The sequence below is a fragment of the Pelecanus crispus genome, chromosome 1, assembly GCF_030463565.1.
Source record: "Pelecanus crispus isolate bPelCri1 chromosome 1, bPelCri1.pri, whole genome shotgun sequence".
Lineage (NCBI taxonomy): Eukaryota > Metazoa > Chordata > Aves > Pelecaniformes > Pelecanidae > Pelecanus > Pelecanus crispus.
Genome location: NC_134643.1, coordinates 45,772,437 through 45,797,843, shown reverse-complemented (window position 1 = coordinate 45,797,843; position 25,407 = coordinate 45,772,437). Strand labels below are relative to the sequence as shown.

At 36.3% G+C, this 25,407-nt stretch overlaps 1 protein-coding gene across 1 annotated transcript in view; it reads right to left on the bottom strand.

Moving 5' to 3' along the window:
* Window positions 1-541: 541 nt before the first annotated feature.
* OTOGL (otogelin like) overlaps window positions 542-25,407 on the bottom strand; it is a 97,070-nt gene continuing 72,204 nt past the window's right edge. Inside the window, exons 38-58 of the mRNA XM_075727956.1 lie at window positions 24,849-25,026; window positions 23,824-23,966; window positions 22,432-22,455; window positions 22,209-22,301; window positions 21,350-21,539; window positions 19,764-19,978; window positions 17,485-17,626; window positions 16,966-17,151; window positions 16,251-16,463; window positions 15,266-15,370; window positions 14,867-14,974; window positions 14,426-14,527; window positions 13,115-13,219; window positions 12,987-13,027; window positions 11,931-11,994; window positions 10,792-10,970; window positions 10,379-10,483; window positions 9,431-9,550; window positions 7,421-7,466; window positions 3,322-3,401; window positions 542-742 (exon numbers count right to left, since the gene is read on the bottom strand). Coding sequence (XP_075584071.1) covers window positions 542-742; window positions 3,322-3,401; window positions 7,421-7,466; window positions 9,431-9,550; window positions 10,379-10,483; window positions 10,792-10,970; window positions 11,931-11,994; window positions 12,987-13,027; window positions 13,115-13,219; window positions 14,426-14,527; window positions 14,867-14,974; window positions 15,266-15,370; window positions 16,251-16,463; window positions 16,966-17,151; window positions 17,485-17,626; window positions 19,764-19,978; window positions 21,350-21,539; window positions 22,209-22,301; window positions 22,432-22,455; window positions 23,824-23,966; window positions 24,849-25,026 — 2,640 coding nt within the window. The remainder of the gene's footprint in view (window positions 743-3,321; window positions 3,402-7,420; window positions 7,467-9,430; window positions 9,551-10,378; window positions 10,484-10,791; window positions 10,971-11,930; window positions 11,995-12,986; window positions 13,028-13,114; window positions 13,220-14,425; window positions 14,528-14,866; window positions 14,975-15,265; window positions 15,371-16,250; window positions 16,464-16,965; window positions 17,152-17,484; window positions 17,627-19,763; window positions 19,979-21,349; window positions 21,540-22,208; window positions 22,302-22,431; window positions 22,456-23,823; window positions 23,967-24,848; window positions 25,027-25,407) is intronic.

Here is a 25,407-nt window from a genome sequence, read left to right as displayed (position 1 = left end):
AGGCAGACCTTTCAACAAGATAAAAAATGTTTCATTTGAACCCATTATTTTTTTTTTAATAAATTAATTCAGTCATTCTCAAAACCCTAGTATACTTAATTCCCATTTAAACATGGGACCAGTGATGGTTCTTAAATGGAAGTTTCTACGTAAAAGGAAGAGAACCACTGAGAAATTCTGAACTTTGAAAGGTGCTCACAATGCAAAATTTTAAAACACTGGAAACACGGACATTAACCATCTTTCAGCAGCTCATTGGAAGGCCACTGAGGAGAAATAAATGGTGGCTAGATTACACCTTGTTCAAAAGGATTTATATTTTTCTTTCTATACACGCCAATATTTAAAAAGAAAATCTGAAGAACAACGAACGTCGTCATCTTTACTAAATTTGTGAAAAGTTACATTATAAAGCATAAGTGAAGACATTTTATTTATTTTTTCCCTGCAGAGTACTGTGGCCATCCAAGGTCAAAAAATAGAGTCTGGTGGAATGAAACTCATTTTGATTCGTCAGATTAAATTGTATCTGCAGTAATGTTCAGTTCCATTGGCATGAGCAGTCTATAGGCTCTTGAATGACATACATAATTTCAGTACCATTTCCTGAGCAGCGTAGTGGCACAGTCAGATTACGTGTTCCATTTTCTCGACAACATTTACAGAATCTTAAATGGCTATCAATATTGACATTGAAAATTGTTGCAGATGGGCATTTTCCATCACAAGAAGCCACTTTTATCTATGAGTAAAAGAAGAAATGGTTAGACATCTCAGATTTTGTTATAAAGATATTATATTTCAAACTTCTTTGTGATTAAAACCTATTTTTACATTTGAAAAGTGCTCTGGTCTTAAAAATTATTTTATCTTCTAAAATTCATTCATTCTAAGTGTAGACACATTTTTAATATTTTTTTTTACTTAACCTTTTTTTTGGTTGTTTAATCATGTATTGTGTCTTAACCTTGAGCAAAATGTTGTGCTGTGGATACCAAAATCGAATCCCTGGTTTACAAATGTATAACTTCAAAACAGCATAGATAAATTCATGTTCTTTTCATGTTCACTGCTGAAAAGTTAAATTCTTCTAAGCAAAATGAAGCAAAGTCTATCCTCCTTGAAGATTCAAGAGGAAAAACATATAAGTGCAAAAACTTTTCCCTTTTTTATTCATACTGCTTTTGACTAAGGGCACACCAATATTAGCTCAGTTATCACTGTAACAAATACATTCAAAACATAGATGCAGTAACAAACCAGCACGGGCAGAGACTGGCTATACAATTATTTGTGCTCTAGACTTCAGCAGAGCAAAGCTTTCTCTCATTATTACAGTATGTGAAGAGTCTTCTTAGCTGATACTCTGACAGAAAAGAAATGGTAATTTTTAATTAAAACTTAAGCAGAGTTGATATGCTGGGAAATTCTAGTTCTTTTTGTGATAGTTTTAAATCTGATTTCTTATCCAAGTGAGGCATATGACAGATGCTTTGATCCATCCCCTTCCAAAGAGCCTGTGAACAAATGGGCCATATCCAAACAAACTAGACCAAAACATTACTCTTACAGCTTTCCTGAAATTTGATAGGGGAAAAAAGATACCTTGTCCTAAGCACTAATAATCTCAGTTGTTAATTAATTGAATGTAATCATACTCAGCCCTATCCAAAGTTTGACAGCATTTATCTGGCCAAAGAATAGGTATGTAGTTCCAAACCAGCCATAGCAGATCCTGCCTTGTGATGGGCCAAAATCACGCGATTGAAATACAGTGCCAGGAGTTTTGCATTGGGGAAACTAGAGAAGAAAGTAAGTGGAGCTAAGGACATGAACAGAGATTTTGAGGACATGAAAATCCAGAGGTACTTCTGGGTGTGGAGTAAGGGAATCTGGACTGTGGGAAGGGTGGGCAGCCATCAAGGAAATGGGAAACAAGAAGATACTGGGGAAAGGGGGTTGTAATACCGCTGGAGGTGGGATGTAGGTAGGTCTTTTTGGAAGGTGGATAGAGGGGGAAGGAAGGATAAAGAATCTATAACAGAAAGTCATAAAGAGGAAGGCTTCATTTGTTGTGCCATTCGTGGAATGACCTGGCCAGTATTCTCGTTGCTCCTTTCTGAACCGTCTCTAGTTCTGCAGCAACATAGAGGGACCATAACTGCACAGAGCACCCTCAGTAGCATGCACCATTGGCTCATAAAAGACACCAGAATGATTTTGTTTCCACTTCCTGTCCTATTCCTGAAATGTCATAACTCTTAGTTATCCTTTCTGTCTGCAGCAGAGCATTTAACAGAGGTTTTCACAGAACAGGATGCAAGGGCAAGGTCCTTTTCAGCTAGCTTAAAAACCTATGAGGCTTGACTAAATATTTCTTTTTAATATTTATTATTATTTATTTAGTCAATACCATGTCTTTATTTTGTCATATTGCTGTCCCTTAACCAAGGTTGTTGAAGTAACTGTGAAGCTCTCCACAGTCTTCGCTCCTCTTAACTATGGCAAGTAACTTCATCTCCACAGTAATTTCACCTCCATATTTGTACTCCCTCATTACCAACCCTTCTTCTAAAACTAAGTAAATATACCACATGCTCTTCCTTCTACTATTAAACTTTGGGCATGTCACTGTTGACCTTCTATCAGGATGGAAATTAACCTGCTCAGCTTTCAATCTGTGATGATATTTTGCCTCTTCCCTTATGACTATTTAGGTTCTTCAACAGAATCTTACCAGAGGTCTTTTGGAAGTCTTGAGATACTGTGTCAATTGCTTCTCCTGTAAGTGCTATATGAGAAGGACATTTGCTGCTCGGACATGTCCTGGGGTTTGTAGATGGGGCTACACCAAAGCTGAGAAATAAGATGTCTTAAGCAGACCCATAAATAAATGTGATCATGAATTATGATATGAAGACACGTGCTATGTGGAGGAGAAGACACCCAGAGAGTAAAGGTCTTCACAGAGGAATGCAGCAGTGTTTCCATCACATCCTAAGTGGAAGCATTTCTACTCCTCTTTTAGAGTGGGATGTTATTTCATGGTGAAGAGTTCAATGTCTGTCTTAGTTACAAGCAATTATGCTGTGTACTTTTCATTTGAAGCCAGATGTTTTTCCAAGTAGGAGGGCTCAGTCTTTCAGCCATAGGAACAGCTACTTTTATTCCATTTACAAGTACGATAACATTGCTAGGGTCAAAGGTCTGCTTTTGAGAAGATAGCAGCATTTTTTGTTGCTTGTTGATAGCTATAACCCACTTAATACTTCATTTGGTATGCCATAGGCCCAGCATCAGACACAGGTCTTTTATGCTTACCGGGCTTTGACTTATACAGTCATTTTTTCTTATGGTTGTCCTGATGGTCATTTTCTGGCAAATCCTTTCTTCCTTTTTGCCTGATAAAATACCGAAAATACTGAATCAATACACTTTTTGTACTGTATTTGCTACTAAAAAAGTGAAACTATTAAAATAATTTTTATAATTATACTTCATTTTCATTAATGTTCACACTGAAACGATGAATTCCATAATTAAATCATTTTCTAGGAAAAAAATCTCATATATTAATAAATACTTCCTGTGCAGAATTATTGATTTTATAGCTGGCACATATGAGGCATCAAGTGTCCCATTAAGTTATACAGATTCTATAAATGTTAAAATATTAATATGATTTTAAATTCACATATGGCAAGACAAATTGAATGTAAATAAGATTTTGATTCTGCATTTTAGAAAATTTTCAGAACTTAACATTTGAGAAGGTAAAACTGTGAATGTAATTACAACCTTGATCCTATTTGAATGTTTAAAATTCAAATAGAACTATATAATTTCCATATATTTTTGAGAATGGTGTCCTTCAAGGAAGCTTTGAAAGAGAGAGATGCATATATTTGCTAAATACAGTGCAATTTTTACCACCAGAACTGAAGCATATATCACTAAGTCAGCATACGGATCTAGGATTAGGGAAATGCTACATTTTTAAGTACATTCTGGGAGATATTGATAGGAGGTTTTTTCTTTTATTTGAAAAACAAAGCTGTACCGTGCAAAACCATTTTTAACATAATAAAAATCGTAATATAATACTGAAACATTTAAATATACAATCTTTGATGCTGCACTCCATGTCAGAGTGTTATTACTATCTGTGTAACAGCAGTTATTTAGACACCCTATTTCACTACCCATCAAAATCATCTATTGCTATGCAACCATTCTGGACATCGAGCGTATAAAATAATAAGCACTATTCAGCAGAGTTTCTCCAATTTCAGCACATGCCTTCATGGTTGGGTGTACACAAAAAGAACAACTTTTCTGTTTCCCAGAAGCTTGTGAGCACTTTTGTAAGATAAATGAGCTTTGAGTAACCAAGACAGTCTGCAACCACAGCTCCAGTGTGTATTTAAAAATTAGGCTGGCTGCAGAGTACAGCTAGATTTTAATTTGCGCATTGCAGGGTCAAACAAGATTCTGTTACCGAGCTAGCAGATCACTGTATGATCGAAGCTGTTAGCCTACGGCATCTTGGTTTTCCTTCATCAGCAACACTTAAGAAGAAGAAGTCCTGTGATATTTCCATCCGAAAGCGCTTGCCAGCATGAATATGTGGAGACAGCGAATCTTTGTACCAGTCATACAGAGAGATATACGACATTTCAGCATATAAGGTGCTGATGTCTAATGAAAACTCTGCTGCTATACTTTTCCCTCTCCCACCTTCAACTTTCAAGATCTGCATTCAGTATCAGGTGTGCTTTTTTTACTCACTCCTTATTTGAGTGAGGAGTTTCTGTGACTTACCTATCCTTAAAAGCAAAGAATTACGACCATAATGCAACAGTAATGTAACATTCTGTAATTTCTGGTGCAAAGAGTATTTATTAAGATGTGATTGTAATTGTATATTTTCCCCCCCAACATTTTCATAACTTTGTAAATCATGTTATTTGTGACAAAGAAGAAATACAGCATAAATCCATATCTGCAAAGGTGAGACCAGGCAGTAATGCACACTCTTGCTCTATTTGAAGGCAAAACGAGTTCAGTCATTAAAATCAGAGACCTGGGATCAGATTCAGAATCTCTTGGTAACAGTATTCAGGATGATGATATTTTTTAAAGTAACATTTCTTACTACAACTGCCCTGTACATTAAGTTCACATATTAAAACCAATTTCAGAAATGAACAGGAGGAAGAACCATCACCAGCATATACCATAAATGGATGAACCTAATTCTGACCGGTGCTGAGCAGCGAAACCTAACCAGGCTTTAGAAAACCACTGATCTGGGAGGCCAACAGGGGATCAGTATCTCTCAGTATCAACCCCGATCCCATTAACTGCATGGTAACATTTAATGGTGACGACAGCTATACGTGTGTATCAAGCAGTGCTTACACTATTATTAAAAAAAGAAAATACATTATTAAAAATAATACCTGGTTCACAATTAATACTATCAGTAGGCACTACTGGACTAATGGCAAAGGGTAATAGACCCAATCCAGAACCTGGCAGAATCATTAGGAATATAAGTTTCTCATGAAATAAAAACATTTTTATATAAATGACATTTCATTAATTCTTACACTGCCAACTACAATTTTTCTTTTAGCAAAAGATGATGAGCTTTCCTGTTAGTCTTCCAAATTTAGGAACTCTGCAGCTGCTTCAAGTCTCACTAAAGATGGCCTAAATTTTATTACTCTTCTGGTTAACACAAAACTGGAATGATGCTTCCTTGCAAACCAAACTTTTGCAACGAGTCTCTCTATGGCAAGGTAAGAATTAAATATATGCACTCACTTTGCATGCATTGAATCAAGCTCTTTCAGAAAGATTATTTGTTCCCATTAAAACCCCAAGGTGTTACAAGCTCTATTTATAAGTACTCTTTTTAACTGCTTCACCACAGGGCACATGCTTTTAGTTAAAAATAAAACAAAATTTTAAAAAAATAGCATATAATTGTATGAATTATATCTGGTTTTTTAGCAGCCACCTCAGCAAGTATTTCTGAAGTATAACAATGCCTTTCCTGAGGCCACAGAATATGGCCAAAATTATAATTCATAATTCTTCCTGGTCAGCAGAAAACCAGTAGCCATTAATTCTTTAGGCTAATTTTCTAAATAAAGCCAACCTAATTTGGGGGGTTTATTAAATATTTTTCAACATAGCTTATCTCGTTAGAGAAAGAATGTTGATTAATACGATTTTAGCACAATTCTGGTGTGTTACTTTTCTCTGCTGATATTCAAAAAAAGTATTCTGTTGTATTAAAATAGCTTTTATTTTCTATGTTTTGGATACAATAGAACAACAATAGTTGCAGTTCATTTTCAAAGGTTTGCATAACTTGGAAACTTGAGTATTCTGTATTTGATAAATATGACTATTTCCCCTTATATCGCCAAACTATTTACAATGCATTGCACTTCTGAATTTTATTTAATAACTGTGCAATATATGGTTGTAAGTCTGTGACTTCCTATTCAATATTATGAAGTAAAGGTTTGTCTTAAAAAATTCCAAAGACTAATTTGCTTATATATTTTAACTTTAATGTTGAACACAAAAAAGGCCAAAAAAGATGGGGGGGGAGGATTTTCTGTGGCATTCAACAAGTTCTTGCTGTACACCATTAGTTTTACGCAACAGTGTTTTATTTTTATGTGTACCTAATTATATACCTTGATAATAAAACCTTTCCTAGTCAAAACTGCAGAGAAAATCAGTTTGTTCTCAATTGACTTTTGAAATTGCATGAATTATGAAACCTTTATATAAGCTTGCATCACAATTAATCATATTTTAAAGTTACACACTCAGAAAGCGTGAATGTATTCCCAGATATTAAAAAGCCAATTTTATATAAAGGTTGCTAATACCAGTATTACTATAAATTTTCTTCATTTGGGATTTAAAAAAAAAAAAAAATTCCAGTATTTTGGCCCTAGAAAATACATACTAATGATACAGAATAAATTGGTAAGTTTGGAGATGTATTTTAAAACATCATTGAATTAGGAATCAATTTTAGGGGGGAAAATCCTTAGATTTTATGGTGAAAATCATATAGGCGATATTTTAGAGTCAGTTTAGCAATAAAGAGAATGTTTTCATTATTTTAATCAAGATAACTTTTCAGCTTCCACAGGTTATATTTGGAGAGATTTGGTTATACTCCAGAACAATACTGTTAAAAATCACCAAGTCAGCAGCCAAGTGAAGCAAGACCTTTTAGTAAGAGTAGTTAGGTAACTATAGCCATTTTATGTGATTTGTGGGGGGACTGCATGCTTTTTCCTTCTTTATATCCCAGCAACTGAGGTTAAAAAACAAGCCCTCCAAAACCAAAGCCAAACTAGCACATATTGCAGCCTTCATCACTTACAGGTCTTGCAGCAGCCATCATTATATGTCTGCACAATGCCTCCATTCTAGGAAAATAAAAGGAGAATATATCAAAAAAGACTGTGCCCAATGCAAAGGTGAATTGTATCTCAAGATATTCCATGTTTTAAAGATGTCCAACTTACAAAAAATAGTATCGCTGAAATCAAGAGAATTACACAGATATGATCAGCTGAAGGTTTGGTTCACAAATTCTTTACAGCCTTTGACATTGAATGTGAACTTGTCACTGCTTATCTGATCTGATCTAGACTCCTTTGAATAAGCCACTTAGTTTCTGTGAGCATCTTTGTACACCATCAATTGCCATCTATTTCCCCACCACTGAGATTTATTAGGATAGTTTAAAAAATTCATGTATGCGACTTTGCTGATGATGTAAAAGGATTTACACTGATGATATGCCAAGGAGAAAATTAATACCTAATAAGTAGCTCTTTACAACATTAAAAATATCTATATGTATGTATACACACACACTTTTGAAAGAGAGCATTAACTGTGGAATTCCAGAACCACTGATGTGCTCAATTCTTTTTCTCAATTACAGAAGAAATTAATAACAAAGACTAAAGTTGCTTATTAGCTAGAAATTAAAAATGTATCAAAGTGAAGAAAATGTCCTTTTGAAATTAAAAGAGAGCATGAGAGAGAGAGAGAGGCTGTCAGAATCTGTCAGAATGGGTGCAAGCAAGAAACATGCACCCACAATTTTAGTGCATAGCCCAGAACTGCATATCAAGCAGACAACTGAACATAAATAGCACTCTTACAATAACAACAGACAAAAGACATTTTTAAGCTTCCATCTTTTCATGCTAGCGTGCATTTTTTATCTCATTACAGAAAAAATACCAAGTTCAAGAGCGTCTTAAATGAGCACTTAAACTCAGCCTCTTAAATCCATATTCCTAAATTATCCTGAGCTGCCTGTCAGAATAGCTTTCTCCTTGTCTACTGGCTCAAGTCTATGCTCAGTACCTCTGAGAAACAGGTCAGACTGAGTCAGGAAGTTAATTTGAGGGCTCCATTCTTTAAAATCTTAACCATTATTACTAAGGAAAGATCCTAATGGACAGTGACAAAAGGGTTCCAAGGAAGAAACTCAAGCATAAAGTCGAAGTAGAATAAGCATTAGTTTTAGACAGAATGCCTTCTTCAGAATTGGAAGAAATAAGGACTTTTTTAAACAAATGCAATGGATAAGTAGGACTTGAGCTAAATTTATAATATCTAGTCAAGGCAGCAATGGTACTTACCCTCTCTACATGTATATTTATTTTATTACTTGTAGCTGATATTAAATATATGGTGTACTGCAAATGCAAGAATTGTAAGTAGTAGTATAAAGTTAGAGAAGTATTAAATTAGAAATTAAAATTGTAAATAAATATGTAATATATGTGAAGCAGCCACATTCTTCAAACCAGTTTATATTGTTATGGCAAATTTACATTTTTCGATATATGATGTAGGTAGATACCCTTTCTTGTATGATAGTTATTTTTTGTTATGTTATACAAAGCTTAGTTTAAGAGATAATAAAGTTTATATATACTCTGTCATCTTTCTATTCTTTGCACAGCTTAAGGAAATTTTAATATAGCCCACTTTTATATGCAGCATTTCTGAATTGCTTAATCTAATTTATTTAATGTATGTGTACTACAAACTTGGCAAACTGTTATTCCAAATTAAAGACATAGTGATTAGCACTTTATATAGTAGTATCTCAAGCGTGATTCCTATTCCACAATACTTTAAAATCAGTCATCATTAAGACCCCAAACAAACTTTCGTACTCCTCACAGATGTTTTGCCAGTCAAAAAGCAAACAGGAGCTTAGAAACCAAGACTGTAAATTGCTCGCTTACCTGTTTTTACTTACCACTTTTTCAGTTTAAAGAAAGTGCCTGAGGTATGCATGTGTTGTCAAGTGTAAGCCAAACTCCAGAATGTTATTGTCACTTACCTCACCCAAAGTACAAACCTTTGTACACTCAGTGTCATTAAAAGGAGGGCAGACAACACTTGATCCCAGTATGAGAGCCCCCACAGAAGTCTTTGCACACTTGTAGTTAGTGCAGTTGGAGCTCCAGGTGCTTCCTTCCTGAATACATAAACCAAAACCATTGTCAGGAAAACCAAAACATTTCAGCATTATCTCCAACCCCAAATGTCTGTAAAAGCGGTGCCCTCATGTTGGACTACCTACTGGAGTGGAAAGTTTGTTGCAGACCACCCGTAGGCTGCAAAGGGAAAGACCATCGTCTAACTACCAGTGGCTACTCCTCCCTGGATGCATGGCTCTAGTCTCCAGCATGCTGCTCAGCACAGCTGTGCTAGTGCAGAACAAAAGGGCTCTATGCCAGAAAAAAAGTCCGGTAGTTTCTTTTGCTCCAAAAGCAATGGGAAGCATGAACCAAGTCACGGCCACATCTAAATTTCCTTGTATGTGTATGCTGGAACACACCACCAGGATCCTGAACCCCAGTGCTTCAGTCTGCATGCTTCCTTTCTGTAGAAACCAGAATGAAGAGAAGAGTGGCTCTGGAAAGAGGGGGACATGGGAGTCCTGATGTGGACTCAGAAGCTGCCAACACATCTAAATCACAGTATATGACTTAGAGTTACAATTTGAGCCCTACCCTGCACTTACAGCATATCCAGCCTTAAGTAAATGATGACATTCACATATCTTTGTAGAAAATTTACAACCAATAAAATAAAATAAGGTATTCACCTAGTGTGAAATGGCAGGTCTTTAAATAAACACACTTTTTTCCTATCATATACCATAAATAGTCCCTAAGTGCGTAACCAGCAGTAAGGAGGTATGAAGCAAGACTCACAGCATGACTTAACTAGGAAGTGACTGTCAGACACCTGTTTATCATATCACTATAGTTATTTTCAATCTCTGTCCAGAGGCACTTACCTCATACACAATTAGTGTTCCATTCTCAGTATGAAAAGAGCAGGACACGTTTTGACAGGTACCACAACAAGTATGGTGACTGGAGGAAGGAATATATATTTGATGCTGGAAAGAAAGGAAAGCAAAACAAGAAAAAAAACCCCAAGCATTATTTAAACATACAGTATATGAAAATTCATTGATTTCTGAAACTAAAAATACCAAGAGAAACAACATACGGATAGATGGATGGGTATGTTTACATATGCTGACAGAAATTGCCTCTCAAAATAGTCCTGGAGACATCACCACTGTTAAGTTCTCAAGTTCTCGCTGAGCAAACAGGACTAGCAAAAGTCTTCACTTCGACTTTTATCCTAATTGTGTAGTTGTGCTCACAAATTGCATCATTCCTGTATTTTAAGAATACTCACAGCTTCACATTGCTGGGAACAGTTCACCATTGTAAAATGCATGGCATTGTATCCTGTGTTCTGATCTTTTTCTTGTAAACACTGTACAGTGTAGCAAAGGTCTCCATCCAAGTACTGAATCACTGACTGTCCAGGATTCAGTACTGTGACCTCTTGGAAGATGCACACGTCATCCTTCTCTAACACCAAAAGAAATAAATGTTACCAGAGGGAAAAAAATCATCAAGCACATTAACAGAATCACTGAAGACAAAAGTAGGGCAAAGTTCTATGCTCTGCAAAAGTTTTCTCGCTTTTAGACTTGATTGGTTTGTGGTTTTAAGTACCAAACAAGGAGGGGAGGAGGTATAATTCAGCTTAAGAAAATGCTACAAAATGCAGAACTGCCTAAAACTGATAATGTTCCTACTGTGGAGCAAGAAAAATATCTGTTGTTCTTATTTTTAGAGTTCTAATATTTAACATCAGGCTAAGTACACTGTATGAATTATTCTGTACATCACAAAATGTAGCCTTTCTGTCAATTAAAATAGCATGTCTACAATTACTTGTGGGACAGTAACATGCTCAAGCTGTACTGTAAGTGTGTGCTTTGCTCCCAGAGGCAGTTTAGCCTGGGCTGCAGTCAGGATAGCACATACCTCGGGCACCCCTATGCAGTACGGCTGAAATTTAGTCTACATGGGGTAGCTGACTGAGGGAAGGGAGCAGAGGTCTGATGTTAAGACTGAGCACCTACCCTCGTGCTGGCTGGACAGGTCTGTTGCTCTGGTGTGAGAGATCATCTCATTTGTGCTCAACAGGGGACTAGGAGCAGTTGCACCACTCAAACTCAGCTAAAAGTTCACAACCTGCTTCCTACCTGCCTCTCACCAGAGAGACCGTACCTGACTCTGAAACCATGGGCAGTTCTACGACACTCCTACGCCCCGCCAGAAGAGACACAAAATGGAGGGGTTAGCAGACAAAGCACCATATTCAGACAAGAGAGCATAATTGCATAACTAGGTAGGCACCCATAAAATTAAGATAAAAGAGTGTTTATGTTTGAGAAGGTTATTATGGTCCTATTTCTGCTTTCTTTGCATGCCCTTTTTACTAAAAAGAAAACAAAACAGCTAGGAAGATGAAAAAGTTACCACAAATGTAGTGAGTGCATCCACAAGCACTGGAAACACTACTATCTATTTTTTTAACTTCTCCCTGAGTATAAAAAGATAAAAGAGTTTGCAAAGTCATGCACAATTAAATGTAGGGCTAAACAGATGGTTTTTCTCTAAAAATGTAAAATATTACTTTCATCGCTTCCACCCCTGCTTTCATAAAAGAGAAAAATTGCAATGTACTCAAGAAACAGTAGCACATTCAGAGTTATTCAATGTATTTATCTCTTCAAACAGGAGCAAAGCACTTCATTTTCTCTAGGAATGCATATAAACAGCAGAGTGGCTAAACAGCTATTTTTCCTGAGATACAAAGTTATTTCAGTAATAAACATATTAGCAAAAGACTGCCTTCTATGAATTTTCTCCCAAAAGACAGGTGAAAATTATTCAAATTTGCAACTCCTGTTTAGACTTTAGATTATGCAGTCTTCACAGAAGGGGAAGAGAAGGACAAGCCAGAGGCATTTGATAGGGAATATATCCCTGTCACTATGGTAATAATGGGAGTTGGAAGGTTCACTCATAATTATTTTCCAGATCATGGTCCCTATTATGAGAAAGTATGTGAGGAGCAACATATTTATGACTTCTTGTATCAGCTAAATTCAATCATTTTAAATCATTTTAATTAAAAGCATAAATGATTAACAAAATAACATATCTCCAGATGACAGATACAATCATAAAGCTCATCCCTCGTTAATTATTAAAAACAATTAGGAATTATTTACATGGAGAAACTTCCCAGCATATTGTGTCGAGTCAACATTGAACAGAATAGTATTACAGTTGCTTTTCTTCTTTTGACATCTTAAAACACACAAAGTGAAATTTCCCCAGGGAATAGTTGACAATGCTGTGCAGAAACTTGATGGAATTACATGCTTGAGCTGGGGACTGGGAGGCAGAGTCCCAGCCTGTCCCTGTTCAGCCTCATCACCCTTTACAGCTAATTGAAACAGGGAATGGAAAGGGAGGAGTAAGAGGGCTGAACACTATTAATAAAAATATCTAAAGGACAGTGCTTACCAATTTACAGGTCGGCATAGTAGCATTTTCACAGCTACATTCTGAGAAAAGAACAAGAAAAGCATATTAGTCAGCTAATTGTTAGCTTTTGTTAATAGCAGTGACTGAAGGAATAAAGCAATAATTACCACAGTGCCATTCTGGACAACATCGCCCAGGTATTTTTTTCTTCACAAGTGTCATATCATCTGTGCAATTCATAGGAGTCTCAGAACAAAGATTTTCATCGCAAACTAAATGGGGGGAAGAGGCAGGTATGAGAATTTACTCAAATTTCCTTTGAATTTTCCAGCTTACATTTCTCTTGATCAACTATTCTAAAAATAATGACACTTGTAATAAATTTTTATTTTGTTTCTTAAGCATCTCGATTATACTTGGAAGTGAAAAATAAGCCAAGATTTTCAAAAGTGCTTTTAGTTGCCTTAAAAAAAGTTTAAATTTTCAGAAAACATCACACAGCATTCACTTAGTATTTTTTCCTACTTCAGAGTGACTCAAGCTGATAACCAGTAGCAAAGACAACTAAAATCACAACTTTTGGAAAAACATGCTTTTTTTTTTCATCTCAGCTTTGTTGTAAAGCACATTTCTTTCTAAGATAACAGGGAGCAACTGCCCTGCTGGGATGACTCTAATAAGAGAATACTTGTCTGTCTTATCAGCGGAGGCTTACTGGGACTCTGAAAAAAGACCATGTGCTAACTTTCTAGCTGCTAGAAGTTGGCAAAAACAGTGACAAAAGCCTTTGCAGAAACTTTCACCTGGATGCAAGTACTAGGAAAAGGAAAAGACCAAAATGTGGAACCACCTGAAGTAAAAATCACTAAGCTCCATACTTACTGGAAGACAATTTAATTAATTGAAATTACCTGAAGACTGTAATAGGACAAGAGTTAATGCAGGAATACTCCATTGATACAAATTAAGCAGTTACGCTTATAGACAGTAGTTAAGAACATACAGCACAATTTCTGTTTGTTCTGTTTCTGAACATACAGCACTATTTCCCTTAAAAGCTAGAAGTGCAAAGAAAGTGCCCAAACACTAATGAATGGTACAACAGAGGAACAACAGCAGAGAGGTTGTTTTATTACAGGTGATTTAATATATGAACAACTGTATATTTATACACCAAGGATGGGATTCAGTTCCAGATTAACATATCGATATTTAGATCATCCTGAAAGTAGCTATATATTGCTTGGTGAACTAAATAGGCTCCCCACAGTCCATTGGCTGTGTTGGTTAGATGACCATTGAGTACATTTCAAGAACTTTGAACCTACCTCAAATGTAGACACCCTCATTTAGATCTCTCAATCTCTAACTGAAGACCACCCTAAATGCTGAATAAAAAAAATCTCCACACACACACACGCTTCCTGTCATTTTTACTAAATTTGGTAATATATTGAACTGATAACAGTTACACTCACCGCAGTAGTAATGAGGACAACAGTAATGTATGGTATTAAGGTCTACAGTGAGAATTTCCCCTTCATTACACAAGGGAACAGGCTCAATACAGGATTCACAAACTAAATTAAAAAAAAAATAATCAGACATTTACAAAGTTTTAAATACAGGATTCACAAACTAAATTTTAAAAAAATCAAGACATCTAAAAAGTTTTAAATACTAGAAAGTTAGTACATGTGAATTTTATTTAATATTACAAGTCGTATTATGTTTGTTGGGTAACAGGTTTTGTGGATTGACGTTCAAATATGAAAACACAACAAAGCAACAATGCATGCACCTAGGTGTCAGGACTTACACTAAGTAATAGCCAGTTTGATGGTAAAGAACTAGTACTACTTTTTTGTAAATACTTAACTATCCCTTAGTTATCCACAAAAATACTAGAGCCTTCTTACCACAGAGATAAGAAAAACAACAGGGATCTTCCTGTTTTGCTTCAACAATAAATTGATCTTCTCTGCAGTCCAGCTGGGAAGCATTGGAACAGGCTGAAGGATCACATTCTGTCGGATATGAAATAATCAGTATTTTTAAAAGAGTCAAGATAAGGAAAATATATTCTTCATCTCCTTAGTTAAACAAAAACCCCAAATTGACTGTAAATCGGAAGTGACACAACACACAAACAAAAAATATTGGATAGTGTAAAAAAAAAAAACCCCATCATTCCTTGGTGCTATTTACAATGTCCCATTATTTTAACAATCAAAACAACTTCTAAGGCAAACTTTCTTACAACACATAATACAAGCGTGGAAAATGTCCCAGTAACTGTATTTTTTTATTTCCCTTACCACATTGGTACTGTGGACAGCAGGACAGGGGGTGGTAGCCTACAACCAGTTTTTCATTGGTTTTGCATGTTGGAATAATGGCATCACACAATGACCTGTTACATTCTGTGGGATAAAGAACAATCAATTTTGACCTATTTGAATACATACAAGTGCAAGTCCTATACCTCAAGATATTTATGCCATCTAGCATAGAGATGCACAAAGTAACAACAGGCCAAGTCAGCTTACAGTGCACTCCACACCATCACGTAGATCTCCCAGCTCAACCCAGGGCTGGTATAGCTCCGTTTGTGTGGCCCTGTGCAAGCAGTTATATCCTTCCTAAAGCAGGTATTTACTTCCCCTCCTTCCTACAGATGAAGCTGGTAAAAATATTCCCTAAACAAATTAACAACACACTGTTGGTTACCAGTAGCTAACTAATGAACAAAAGCACCATATCAGCTGGACCATTTGTTCTCTTTTTTCCCCTGAAGATGTTATGAAAAAATGAATATCTTTTGCTTAACGTTTTAGAAGCAATAAGCATAAGAACCATGGCTAGACAGAATGTTAGTATTCAGTGATCAGCTCACAGCATATCACAGAACACTGCTTCTGAGAAACAGCAGTAGGTCAGAGGATACTACACTTGACACCAAAACAGTAATAAGAAAAGCAAATAGGCTTTGATGGCTGCCCCAGTTACCAAGCTACTTCTGTCATCAAGTATTGCTTAATTTCTTTTGAAATTCCACCCAAAAGCATAAACATTCATTTTTAACAGAAGTTTTGTTTCACTAGTGGACTTCTAAGAAAAAAAAAATTATTTCAGTGAGTCAGTTCTCACAAAGAAAAGAAGCCTGTTTTGCTGGCCCAACAAGCACCTGAAGCCCACTTCTGGAAAATGTTACTTTGAACCCTGTCTAAAGATTATCATCTGATGATGAATGTCAAGCACTTACCTTATACTTCTGTTACTGAAAATCAGTGTGGTACATACCACAAACTTTCTTTGGACAGCAAGCCCTCTCTTCAATGACATGGATGATAACTTCTCCTTCTCTTTCACAGACTGGTGGTGGATCCTCATTGCATTCAGGTTCTACGGCAACAACACTTCCATTTTCTAAACAGTTGTACATGCAACAGCCTCTCATGGACCCATTCCAGATCTCCCCAGCAGAGCGGGGTTGTCCTTTGTTATCTGTACATGCTGAGAGAAAAACATTATATCCCTTCAACAAGTAGAGAGCGCAGATTTCCTGCGAGCAACTATGAATTAGTTTGCCATCTAGGTAACCTTATTGCCTAAAATAAGAGCACTGTGGAGCACTATGATCAAGGAATCCAAGAAAAGATAATGACCTCAGAAACCTCAAATGAACATATGCTTTGCTGTGGGCGAAAATAATCAGTGAGTGCAGGGGAAAGAACCCGCCTATGCTATTCCTTCCTGAGTACTCCAGGAAAGAAAGCCTGGGGAGCTACAGAAAAATTACCATTTTTCCCCACAGAAGTACATCAGCACTGGGTCTTGAATCCAAGTGAAGTGAGAGCACAAACTGCTGTAGCTTGAGATAAAGCTAGGCTCTCTTGAAGGGAGCTGTACCAGATGCACACCTACTGAGGACTGACACAGAATTTAAACATTGCTTACACTGAGCTGCAGTTAATATTAGCATATTTGCAGAACTACTCTGTCTTGCTGCACTTACTACATTTTTCTTCTGGTATACAGAGGTCAGAGTCTGTTCTATGCAGAATAGTGCCATTTTTACACACACAGTCTTCCCTTAAATAGGAACAGGGAGAATCTTCATAGAACCACTTGTTCAAGCATGTCTTGGCTTCACAGGGTTGCACACAAGGCTGGTATTCCTTGCCCTCAGGACAACTCAAAGCTGCAAGTCATAAAAATAGGAAATTGAGTGCTGCTATTATTCTTTCAGCATTTCACTGGATAAACAGGTAATACAAACGAGTGTATCATAGAAAGCAATCATTTATATTTTTAACAGTACTTTAGGTAAGCAACTAATTCAATCAAGATTAAAACTGATTCATGACACTTTAACTAAAACAATAAATCTTAACGACTTGTACCCTGACTTACTAATGCTGCGACAGAATGAGGCAGTACAATAATAACAGAAAGAAATATATTTTTAAGTCATCACTAAGCACTGCAGCAGTACAAAGCCACATCGGGATATAGAACATGGCTATCTGCTTACAACAGTAGTCAGGGGTCCTCCATTTAATGCAGATGTTGTGCTTGTTGCATAAAGCCACATATGCAGAAAGTGCGTCACACTCATAATTCCAAAAATAAGTACTGTTGATCCACATCTTCTCACAAAACTCCTGTGGTGACACCTAGGAAGATATTGTAATTGAGAATTAACAAGTAGAATAGGTTTTGGTGATTAAAGATCATTAATTGCAAGAAACAATACAGCTGCAGGGCAAAAATCACAAGCAGTGTCTAAAGTAAAAAATACCCTTTTTTTCAGAACACTCATTGTGCAAAACTTTAACTGCCAGAATTTTTTATGCTCATTAGTAGGCACAGAACACAGTCCTACAGTTGTTTAGTTTTAAACTAAAGGAGAATAGATTTAGACTGGATATAAGGAAGAATTTTTTTACAATGAGGGTGGTGAAGCACTGGAACGGGTTGCCCAGAGAGGTAGTGGAGACCCCGTCCCTGGCAACATTCAAGGTGAGGTTGGACGGGGCTCTGAGCAACCTGATGGAGTTAAAGCTGTCCCTGCTCACTGCAGGGGCTTGGGCTAGATGACCTCTAAAGGTCCCTTCCAACCCAAAACATTCTATGACTCTATGATTCTAATGAAATTGTCACACTACTTACAAGAAGTACAGTCCTGTCAGCTAAAAGTCAATAATCTCAGCTAAACATTGCTGCTATACCTTCCATAAATTCCTGCTGTGAACAAATTATTACTGTGCTCTGTTTCTGTGTCTATAGGACCTGATAGCCTATGTTACTGGGTCTAAATACAGGTACTCCAACCTATCTTATTTCTGTTGTTTTTATTTGCATAAGTTTATAACAAGATGGAAGAAGTCAGATTTTGTTTTTTTCCGCCTGTTCACTACTGTGCTGCAGCCCGGCTCTCCCTGTGGTTTCAGGAAACCTTCAAGCAGTCACTCACTTCTGCCATAAAGTTCATTATGCTGACAACTCTGTTACCTATCCTTGTCCAGTTGCTTCATGCCTGTGAAGTGCACAATATGCTCCATCCACTCTGGCTCTGCCACCATCATGTATATGAAAGAAAACAAATTTCATAATGGATGAACGAAGTGCTTGGCAATTTTGATGCTACGTCAGGTTTTGCTATAAACCAGGAAAAGATGCAATTGCATTGTATCTGAGGCTATGAGAGTTCTCCTGGAAACATACATGAAATAGGAATTCTGACTATTCAGATTCCCTTTAATTATTTTTAAATGAGATATGTTAAAACAATTATGAAAAGCATCCTGCTATCCACTGGTGCTACTCTTCCTTCTGGATTCCAAACTGCTTACCACTGCTCCCTCCCATCAAGTTTCTGTGGCATGTATCTATTAATCTTTTTTAAAAAAAAAAATCTCTTTAACCCCTTCCTTTCAGAAGAACTCCCTCCATTTTTTTCTACCTGGGGAAAGTGAGGAGAGGTCTTGGGAGTTTGAAGGAAGAGGCTCAGCTGCCTGCAATACCTTTAACAGCATTTGTCTGTGATGAAAACTGAAGAGTAACACAACGCAAACCAAGGGTGGAAAGGCAGAACAGCAAGAAGTGAATCAAGAATCTGGACATATCTATCTCTGAGAAAGAAAGGGTCACTTGAGTAATTAATCCTTTTTTATTTTGAATTAAGTGGGAAAGGTAAGTCAGACCTCAGAGATTTGGGGCTTCCTCATTTCTCGTTCTGGGAAGTAGCTGTGCTGCACTAGCCACCTCTAGTAGTCGTCTGCATGCTACAGCTATATCCCCATTAGAAAGTATGCATCTAGAAATAAATGATAATGAGTTTTGTAAGAAATGCTACCAAACTGTCAATGAAATAGTGACTACATCAAAATTTGTTTAACTGGAAATTTCTTTAGTCCAATCAATCTCAGACTGCATGAGTTGCTGTTGTATGCAGCAGAAGCATGAGGCTTTCTGTTCTAGTGACCCCTGTCAAGCATTTATTAAAAATAACTCTTTTGGAATGCATTTGTGTTGAGATGATGATCTGGTGGCTCTCCTTTGAGCTTTGCCTACTAAATAATTTGAGAAACAGCATAATAGTGCAGGTATCCACATAGATGTCTGTTTACAATGGACAACATGACAAAAGTATTACGGCCAACATGAGAAAGGTATTAAAGCCACCCATCCAGTTGTCAACTCATGAAAACAAGCAAAACATAAAACATGTGCATATCTCTCTCACCCTTTTCTTAACTATACATCTTTTATTTAATTTGCACCTGGAATTTCTCTGATCTTCATACTCACTTTCTTGTGACAAGGGATGAAAATGCTTCTGTTTAACAGTTCCATACAGTACGTGCAGTTATCTTCATTACAGTTTCTTACTGGCCTCCTGGTTGTTACATCAAGTGATTTCTCAATTTCCCAACTCTTAATGAACACTTCAGTTTCCTCCATACTTGTAATTATGGTCCTATTTTGCATTTTCAGGTCATCAGTAGGGTCTCCATTACACACCCCTGGAGACAGAGCATCACATTCAAAGCACAAACAAACATGCCACATTACTTCCTTTGGGAAAGAAAAGTGCATTTGATAAGGTAAGATTAACACTGCATCAGGCTCATCTGTGAGACTTAGTCATCTGAATTTATAAATGAAAGCAGCTATATGTCCACTGTAGTTCCAACTTTCTACTTGTGATTTTAGTTGTCAGCTCAATGGCTTAGCAAAACAAGCAGATCATACAGTGCAAATAATGATACTTTTCCCAACAATGAGAAAAACAATGAGAAAAACTGCTACCAAAATGTGCTGTTGAGTGTAGCAAATTCACTGACATGGCACCAGATTCTGATCTCATTCTACTGAATAGCAATCAGCTCCATGGGAGTAAATGTAGATGGCTTTCAAATTAACTGCACATCACTGATTATTTGACACTGTACTGAAACTTAATTGAACATTCTAAATGCAAGAAGTTATGAAAGGAATCTCTAGAGAAAACATTTTTCTTGCTCAATTTATTAATATGAAACCACTGAAAAAAATGCCCCACCCAAACGCCTGGCAGCCATTGGCTACCTGAATTCATTATTGTACGTATTGAGCTAAAGCAGTTTAAAAGATTATAAAAAGTTCATTTTCCTGTTCAATATAGGGTAGATTCTGTAAAATTACAATGCACCAGAAAATGAACATTTATGACAGAATCCAAGTAACTCTAAAATACCTACTTACCCTTTACCATATAATTCATACTGGCAGAGTTATAAAAAGGCTATCAGGGAAGCCTGAAACATGCTAAATTTATTATCATTGTAATTTAAGTTTGAGACACCTTCAGCACAGTTTTGGACCCTAGATCCAACCTTAAGAGGCCTGAATTTGGATTCACTATACTCAGCGAACTTGGACCCTTACCAAGATACACCTTTTATCAATATTTGCATAGTGATAAGCTGCCACTGCTAACAGCTGACAGTTACTCTTTTCTCCCATAATCACTGAAATATACTGTCACTACCTGAACTTCTTCAGCAGCCACTTCTCCATTGAAAATTTTCCCCTTTTCTTTACTTGACTTCAACAATATTCTTAAATATAGGCAGAGATGAGTACATTTTTAAAAAGTTAATTAGAAACAATGTATTGATCATTACTTGCTCTGCAAACTACTTTATTAGCAAGCAGTGCTTTGAAAGAGAATTATTGATTTATTATTATTAATTAGCAGAAATTCACAAGCCCACCTCAAATAAGATTTTCAGCGTAGTTAATGGGGGTCACAGAGAGAGCTATAGGGACAGCAGGTCACATACAAAAAAGGGAGGTGTAAATTTTAAATGGAAAATTATTAAATAAGAAAAAAAATGCCACTATAGCCTCACCACAAAGTCCTTCTGTCTTCGCCGATGCGTTAGAGTGTAATCCGTACTGTATATCTATGATGCCGGTAACGTGAGCCCACTTGATGCTCATACGAGCTGGGGTATTAATGACATACATCGCGCCAGTATCCTGAATACTCAGTCCTTCTTTTGAAAATGGTAATGACTGAATTACAGAATCCACTACTACCTAAAATAAACCAAGTACATTTTAAGGATAAAAACAGATTGTGAAGATGTATTTTATCTGTCTTTACATCTTACAGCAAAAGATATTTTTTACAGCCTCTGCCACATACAATAACAGTCACAGTGCTTAAATCACAGAGCTTCCTGTCAGTGCCATTTCCTATAACTGCAAATGAAGTAGGCATGAGAAAAAATAATGATACAGAAATCTTTTCTAATAAAGGAAGCAATACATTTTATTTATCACATATCATGTGATAAAACAACAAAAAAACCTCATCCCAATTATTCAAAGTTATCTGCTCTGACCTGTTATTGACTAGCAGGAAAGGCAGCTTAAGTATTTATCACGTCTTGGAACATTTCTGTTCGGTTCTAGGTTATCTGGAAATAGAGTCTCAAGTATAAATGACTTTTGCAGTTTCTTTAAAATCTCAGAAGAGCTTTGAAGTGTCATTTTGGATAAATGACATATAAGTGAAACATGGTATCAGAAATATGTATTTCTTGCTTCTAGCACACCATGAATTACTGGGAACCTAAACTGCAGAGGTAATCCTAATCCTGTAGTGCATTCACTATAAATTTGATCTATTGCATTCTACAACAGCATAGCTCTCTAGCTATCTTTTAAGCATACACATGCTACATACTGGTCATATATACTTACTTTTCTTGCTAAACGATTGATAAGTAATTTATGTGTGCGTGTTGTTACATTTAATTTCTTAAAACAGAGCCCTGAAGTACTTGCAGGGGGAACCTTGAAAGAAAAGGGACAAACAAGTTTAGTTACTATTGTTTTTCTAATTCTGTACCTGTGCTACAGGGAGTTTTTTCAATATGTGTAACATTAGTGTTTTTTATAATTAGTAAAAGAAAAAAGTACTCACTAGTTTTCTTATTGAATTTATACTCTGGAAAACATTAAAAAATAGATTAGAAGTGCAGTGATAATCAGCAGCATTCTTATTTGGCAAAAATAAGTTGACTGTTTTCTTTGTGTTTGAAGTTCTTCTACAGTCAGCTTCATAATTAAACTAATTTAATATATTCCTTACAAATAATTAAAAATACACATTTCCTAGCTAATGTAGTGCACCTTTCTATGAACTATTTTTAGAAACTTGATTTACTTGTTAAAGATTTAAATCAAAGGGGTTTATGTGGAAAACAATACATAAAAGAGAACACAATGACCTGAACAAGTTGAGTTAAAAATACATAGAAATACAATGGTCATGCCAATAAAATCCCCTGCCCTAACTTTGATAAAACTGCTATTTTAACAAGGCATCTTTCTGCACAAGATTGTAGCTCGTATATACCATACCTCAGCTGGCTTTTAACTAAACAGCTTTAACATTGAGAGCAACTCATTACCAGCACCACAAGATTCAGTGTATGCTGCAAAGCCCTTTCAAAAAATATTTCCTAAAGAACTGTAGCTACAGACTTCTGAAGCTTATCTGCCTGTGTGAGCTGCATTCACACCTTTAGACTGCAACCAAGAAACACTGAAGAGAGCAATTTAAAAGAAAACCTCTAACACACCGTAAGACTTGGGATTTAAAAATCAACTGTACGGTTGCCCAGTGAGAATATATAAAAGACCAAATAGGGGTGGGAACGAAAGAAGCTTGATGAAGTTCCTCATCAGGAACTTGTCTATCTACAAACTAAAGACGGAAATACAAGCCAGTTGTTCAAGGGCTGCATAAATTAGGACTATGGACAATGCAAAGGAAATGTATGTACAAACTCTAAGGATGAGACTGACCTGACCTAAACTGGCAGTCTAAAAATAAAGTGGCTGGATCCCCTCTGTAGGCAATACAGAGAGTTATACAACTAAAAAGAACAACTCATGACACTAATACCTTCCAAAAGTAGCTACAAAAGATTTTTGTGACTATCCAAAATATTTTGGTATTTTGACCATATTGTAAAGTATAAATTCAAGGCCTCAGGAAGATTTGTGGGTGGAGAGCCTGAAAGGAGACATGCAGATTCAGAAGTTATGTCACCCCTGATAGTTTAAAAGGAACCTAAATTTGAATGTCTTTAGAACATAACACAGCAATTGCTATTTAACCTAAAATAAAATTCTTTTATCTAGACAGCATGATTAAGTGTACTCCTTAAAAATGAAATAACTTGCCATTTTTCAATGAGTATGGCTTTTATCTGAAAGTTTTAAGTGATACACTTTTGCACAATTTCATACCTATAACACAAAAATTCAAGGAACTATTACAATTATTGTGGAAATGCAAGAATCTTACCTGATTAGCAGGACATTTTTCAATATGAGCAACAATAATTTCTCCTGGTAACTTCACTAAAATGTAGGAAGCCGTATTACAGAGGGCTATGTTGTTGCCATCAAATGTAATAACACTCAGTTCAGACAGTACAGAACATTGACCTAAAAAAGAACTGTCATTTAATGAGGTTACAACAAAACTGAATACAGGGCATTTCTAAGAACTTTCAGTTTTAGCAATATTTGCTTTCCTGTACACATTCATATATATATTGATGACCTTGTTCTGCCGACAGCATACTGAGCCGTAAGCAGAAGCAAGTATCTTATGCTACTTGGTAGAAATACCTTAACCTACTGCTATGTGCCCAGGGTAGGGGAGAAAGTTTACATTGGTGAAAATTTTCACTTAAGTCAATGTTTTACGGGTAAGGTCAATGAATCTGTACATATGAGATAAAATATATGCATTAAAAATACATATGTTTGAGATACTGGTAACAGGAGGCTGATCTGTCCTATCTTGAGACAAATATTTAAAAGTGTGATGTTGGTTTCAGTAATGCTGAAAGGTTTTTAATGACTTCTCTTTGGCCCTTTTGTTCCCTTGGCAGACAGTCACCTACCAGTTTCTGCAGTTTTCTAAGTGTGAGTAAAAACTGCAATTAGAGCTAACGGAACTTTGGAGGGGTTCTGTCTTTCAGAAAATGCCAGTATTTAACTTGTTTTCTTCACAAAATGTTGAAATCTCAGCTTTTCTACTGATAGAAATTCTGAAAAGTCTCAGCTGGAAAATGTTGATGTTCATGTTGCAGATTTCATTTCAATGTTTTCATTCAAAACAAAACATTTTGAGTCTCTTGAATGTTAATTCAAAGATACCAAAACATTCAGTATATTTCGTTCTGTTTTACTGATGAACAGCTCTTTAAATTCATTCCGGTATTCAACCTCATATTCCCACTGTAATAAACCCTTAATTTCTTACTTGAAATTTACAGATCAAGGCTCTATGTTGTATTTAAAAATAAAACAGTGACTTACAGGGACATTCCCATTCTGGGCAACAACTGTCAGTGTTAACTTGAACTGGCATTCCTCGAAAACCGCAGTCTGGTTTCTGCACATCCTTAGGGCAGTTCCTTGAAAGGTTGTATAACATCCAACCCGTATTAACACATATGTACTGGCTACATTTGTCGACAGGTTCGAGATATCTTGGCTGTCATATAAGGAAAAAAACCTTTACATTCATTGCCCTTATGAAGTCCAAGCAATCACTTGTTCATCACCCTGCTCTGAGACAGAATCAGTGTATCTATGTGACCCCTCATCAGTTATTTTGGAATGAATTGCTTTTGTGTGGTTGTAACAGCTGACAATGAGTACATCCAGTCACCCACACCCTTCCTCTTCCATCTAGCTTTGGTGGAATACTCTATGTAAAGCATTATGCATTGAGGCTACATGTTATATTCAGTAATAATCTGAAGCATTTTAAGAAATACAGAATCAGGCATTCCCACCATTTTAAACCCTATGACAAAGAAACAAATGGAAAAGGAAAAACAGGGTGAAATATGCAGAAATCCAAAAGTTCCAT